At 46.2% G+C, this 5570-nt stretch overlaps 1 protein-coding gene across 1 annotated transcript; it reads left to right on the forward strand.

The window, feature by feature from the left end:
• Nucleotides 1–1620: 1620 nt before the first annotated feature.
• Nucleotides 1621–4859, forward strand: rxfp3.3b (relaxin family peptide receptor 3.3b). Its single transcript, XM_033968786.1, has one exon. It carries the CDS (start codon nt 1709–1711, stop codon nt 2852–2854), a length of 1146 nt encoding a protein of 381 aa, XP_033824677.1. The 5' UTR covers nt 1621–1708; the 3' UTR covers nt 2855–4859.
• Nucleotides 4860–5570: the final 711 nt, after the last annotated feature.

A 5570-nucleotide genomic window follows, 5' to 3' on the forward strand; every position in this document is an offset into this window, starting at 1 on the left:
GAAGATGTGTGGACAGGGAGGAAGTGTGGACAGGGAGGGTTGTGGACAGGGAGGAAGTGTGGACAGGGAGGAAGTGTGGACAGGGAGGGTTGTGGACAGGGAAGATGTGTGGACAGGGAGGGTTGTGGACAGGGAGGATGTGTGGACAGGGAAGATGTGTGGACAGGGAGGAAGTGTGGACAGGGAGGGTTGTGGACAGGGAGGAAGTGTGGACAGGGAGGGTTGTGGACAGGGAGGGTTGTGGACAGGGAGGAAGTGTGGACAGTGAGGAAGTGTGGACAGGGAGGATGTGTGGACAGGGAGGAAGTGTGGACAGGGAGGGTTGTGGACAGGGAGGAAGTGTGGACAGTTTTTTATTTATTTTTTTATCTGCAAAGATGAAAAAGTGGGAAAAATATCCCTGATGTGAGTGTGAGTGAAGATGATGTGAGTGTGAGTGAGGCTGATGATCAGAGAAGTGCTGCACCGTGCAGTTGGATCAGAGCAAAAGCTGATGGGAAAAGCACAGCTTTGGGCCATCTGGCTTCTGCAAACTCATTTCTATTTGTGCCCAGGGAGAGACCTGCTCAGAAGTGTACGCTCTGAGACAATCGCACTGTCATTATCAGAGCTTTTTTGCACCTGATGTGCTGTTTGAAGAGTGTTTGTGGAGTGGTGTTTGTGTTGGAGTAGTTTAAATGGCTGGTGAGGGAGTGGAGTTGGGACACATCGATGCTAATTAAAATCTACAGGAGCTGACAGGAGCTAAGAGGAGCAGGTCAGACGTGTGCTCACAGACACTGAGACCAGGAGTCTTCTGGGTTTTAACCTCTGGAGTTTTAAACCTACTTCAACATGTCTCTGCTCATTTCAAACTAAAAGTGTGGAATTAAAAGTGACATTTACAAAGATAGAAAACAAAACATAGGAAGCAATGAATAGAAGAGGACAAATGCTGAGGTTTTAATATGTCCTGGAAACTTGGAACAAATTTGACAGATTTTTGAATTATCTGCTTCATAATTGAACATCCGTTTTTTAATACATCCATAATTTTCCTCTGGTCTGCAACATTAACACTCATGTGGGAGTGTGAGCCTGGTTCAGATGCATGTGGTTGTATTTAGCTGTATTTAGACTCAGGTGATTACAGTGATCTAAACAGAGTGAGTCAGATTAAATGTGGATTTTAATGAAACACTGCCGTGATATCCGTCTGTGATGACCCTGTCACAGAGTGTGACTGAAGAACTATGGACACATGTACAAGTGCCTGCAGTCTGTGCTTTGCGCGCCATGTGTGGACAGCAACGCCCCACTCCCTCACACACGCTTTCTCTCTCCCTTTCTCTCTCTTTCTCCTTCTCTCTCTCTCCCTCTGCTTCCGTCTTTCTCTCCCTCTTTCTCTCTCCCTTTCTCTCACCCTCTTTCTCTCTTTCTCTCTCTCTCCCCTTCCTCTTTCTCTCCCTCCCTCGCTCTCCCTCTTTCTCTTTCTCTCTCGCTCTTACACACACACACACACACACACACGCGCGCGCGTGGATCAGCACCGTCCCCGGACAGGCACGCGCCTCACGCGCGCCACTGTCCTACATAAAGTGCGCTGCGCGCGCACGGGGCTCTGTTCCCGCTGAGCTGCGGACTGAGGCGCAGCTCTGACAAAATGAAGACTCCAAAGTTTCTTCAGACTGGTGTGAGGTGATGCGCGCGGACCCCAGTGAGTCGGAAGATGACAGAGTGGAATAACAGTTCGTGGAACCGCTCCACGGCGGGACCAAACCGGTTCAGCAGCCTGGAGGACATAGACATTCCCGCGGATGGCTCTCCCGCGCTGCGAATCCTCATCTCCATCGTTTACAGCGTGGTGTGCGCCGCGGGGCTCGTGGGGAACCTCCTGGTCCTGTTCCTGATGAAGGCGCGGCGCGGGCGCAAGAAGCGCTCCAGTATCAACCTGTTCATCCTGAACCTGGCCGTGACGGACTTCCAGTTCGTACTGACGCTGCCGTTCTGGGCCGTGGACACGGCTCTGGACTTCAGCTGGCCCTTTGGCGGCGCCATGTGCAAGATCATCCTGTCAGTCACTGTCATGAACATGTACGCGAGCGTCTTCTTCCTCACAGCCATGAGTGTCACGCGGTACTGGTCCGTGGCTTCTGCGCTCAAGGACCGCACACGGCGGCGCGTGTGCCCTGTGCGGTGGGTGATCGTGGGACTGTGGGTCTCCGCCACAGTGGCCTCGCTGCCCACGGCTGTGTTCTCCACTGTGCGTAACGTGGCGGGGGAGCGCTTGTGTCTGCTCGGGTTTCCTGATGGACAGTCGTGGCTCGCGCTGTACCACCTGCAGAAGATCCTCGTGGCTTTTGTGTTCCCCATGCTCATCGTCACTGTGTGCTACTTGATGCTGCTGCGTTTCGTGCGCACCCGGAGCATGAACAACAACCAAGTGAAGCGGCGCTCGCGCGTAACGCGCTCGGTCACCATTGTGGTGCTGTCCTTCTTTATATGTTGGATGCCAAATCACGCCATCACTTTCTGGGGGGTCCTAGTAAAGTTTAATGTTGTGAACTGGGACCGTACGTATTACATGGTGCACACGTACGTGCACCCGCTCACCGTGTGCCTCGCGCACACCAATAGCTGCCTGAACCCGGTGCTGTACTGCCTCATGCGCCGTGAGTTTCGAAAAAAGTTGAAGGATCTGTTCTGGAGGATGTCGTCACCTCCAGGCGCAGGCACGTGCCCCCTGCGGCCTTTCTCGGGCACAGTGCGCGCGGAGCCAGAGGACACGCAGGTTGTGATCCCGCTGCATCACGTGGACACGGAGAACTGCCGTCTGTCTGTGCTCACGTGCGACACTGAGGCGCTCCCAAAGTGACTTTTAAAGACCTGGGTGAAACTGCTGCCTCATGCGCGTGACACAGACTGAAGCGCACGCGAAGACTCAAATACTTCTCGTCTCTGCCTCAAACGGATTTAACTGGGATCAGGTGTTTGCGTGGCACACTTCGTGCGTAAAAGCGCCTGTGGACCGTGCGTCCTCGGACTGCACATGGCACAGCGCACGTTGTTTTGTGTTGGGAATGTTAATTTGGTTTTATACTTTAAAAGATTAAAAAAAAAAAAAAAAAAGAAGCGGGACCCGGTTCGAGGCACGTGGAGCCCTCATCCAGGCGCGCGCTGCTGTGACGTCGTCTTGTGGATTGTCTCGGTGTTTGTTGTGACTGGTGTTTCTAATGTAAAGCTTGAGTCGTGAATGTAAAAATACCATGAAAACCTTAAAAGGAAAATCTATGTGAGCGCTGTCCCTCATCTCAGCATCCTCTCCACGTCTGTCTGCACACAAGACACGCGCTGCTGTCCAACAAACATGTGCTGCTCACTGGTTTATTACAGACGTTTACACTGATCTGTCTTTGTTCACGAGGAGATGGATCGCCCTGTTTTCAAACCAGCCACACCATTTTGTGCAAAGGTAGAAACGTTTCAGAGGTGGTCACCTGGGCACTGTTTTTCAACATTGAAAGTCTTTTTCCAAAATTTGATTTGATTGACTTTTGTTTGACATGTCCTGATGACTTTTACCTTTGAAACATGTTCTACCTCATACAAACAAGCAACCACAATCATTTTCTGCAAATGATTCAAAAGTTCAGATGTGGCACCATTTCTCCAGTTAAGGCAGTACAGCTCACTCAAGCAGTCACTAAAGGTTATTGCTCAGCTATAAAAGAATAGAAGTCTATGAGTTTTATTTCAGAGTGTATTTTGCTATCAACATTGTACTTTGAACTAGGGGCCTTTTGGACATTGTCTGCTGTTATTTTCGGGCTTATAATGCACAATTTAATGAAACCTGTGTTACTGCCCCTCTGTTATCCCCAGAGATTTTCCTTAATGAACAGAGGTGGGTAGAGTATCAATCAATCAGTCAGTGAATCCATCAGTGAATCAATATCACAATATTCACCGAGGCCCAGTGAAAGCACACCGAGCAGTAAAGTGGAGTAATTATACAAAGCTCATACACAGGTCTTAGTTCAGCTAAACAAATCTGTTTTATAATTTATGTGTTCAAAATATGAATTAAATCATTCACAGATCCTGGTAAAAAATAAAAATTTAAAAAAAGACTAAAACGAAGGTGAGGAGTAAGAAGCTCAAATGTTCAGATCAATTCATGTCTCACTATAATAAGTTTTGGCGACTTACTCATAGTGAGAATTGTCACCAAAACTGAAATAACTTCAAACCAAATATTACTCAAGTAGAAATAAAAGTATGGTTTCAGAAAACTACACCCTGAAAAGAACAATTTCAAAAAGTGACTCAAGTAGAGCACTCCCCACCTCTGTTTGTGAAATGTACTGTTTTACTGTATCACTAACGTTCACTCGCTGTTATGAAAAGTTATTGACTTGCATTTAAGGAACTGTTCAGTATTTTGCACAGAGAACATGAGGACAGTTTTGGAAGGGCATCTGGCCTAATATTGTATACACAAACTAATGTACTTTGAATTTAGAAAATGTTTTGGGACACTATGTGTTAAAATGAATGGAGATGATGTCCCTGTCAGCAGCATTGTCCCTGTGCTTATTCAGGCTGACCATTGGGTTCATTCTGTTTGACATAATGCACCCTCCCCGCACATGTGTTTTCTTCTAAATATAATGTGTGCATTTGAATGTCGTGCCATATAGCTGCATTTTACATCTGAAAATAGATCAGCTCTGAATGTGTGGAGCTGCTGTATCACACTCTTACGTTTGGTGTCTGGTGTTTCCTAAAAGCTACAGTACTTTTCCAAACAATATTTTTAAACAATGAACCAGCTCATGTCAATGTACATTTGATCGATTCAAACTATTTTCTAATTTCATGAAGAATTATAATATTTTTGGTAATATCTAGTAAACAGTAGAAGGTATTTGTATTATAGCCTGGGTTTAATTCACATTTGTATTGGTGCTCTGTTCACTTCTACAAACTTTATTCTCAATTGTTTCAGATTAAAACACAATATATAGGCCTGTCGTTAAAGGTATGCTATGTAACTTTTCCGGTAAGCGTCTGCCTTCCTTCTCGTCTCCATGGAGATGTTCTTACTTTGCCTGGAATGAGCGCAGTACGGCATTAAATGTATGTTGTGGGTTTATATTGCTAGAATACGTATTGTTACTTTAATTCTCACTGTGAGCGGGGTCGCCTCTTCACGGATCTGACCTGTAACTTTACTTTTAATGTGGAATTTTCCAGGCAAAGCAACATTATTTTCAAGGTGATGAGTGGAAAAGTGTGTTTAAGATATGGGCAGGAAAATGACTTCAAAATGTTGTTGTTTTGGGTTAAGTTGAGTAAGTTCGTGGTGTATGGAATTATGAAATAGTTCGATGTTGTTTTGGGGTTTTTCCTTTTGCATAATGAATACGGAGCAGTGACTCTTGCCTCCATGCCGCCTATAGCTTTAAATGTTCTGTTTAAATGTTCATTTTAACCACAGCAATGCATAAGAGTAATTAGAGACACAGCACAATGTCACAACTCTTTTCATTTCAATGTGAATGTGTTTATTTATTTTAACTGGTGCCAAA

This window comes from Periophthalmus magnuspinnatus, chromosome 6 (genome assembly GCF_009829125.3).
Source record: "Periophthalmus magnuspinnatus isolate fPerMag1 chromosome 6, fPerMag1.2.pri, whole genome shotgun sequence".
Lineage (NCBI taxonomy): Eukaryota > Metazoa > Chordata > Actinopteri > Gobiiformes > Gobiidae > Periophthalmus > Periophthalmus magnuspinnatus.

Coding starts and splice junctions, on each gene's coding strand:
- rxfp3.3b (XM_033968786.1), top strand. CDS start 1,709: ATGACAGAGTGGAATAACAGTTCGTGGAACCGCTCCACGGCGGGACCA.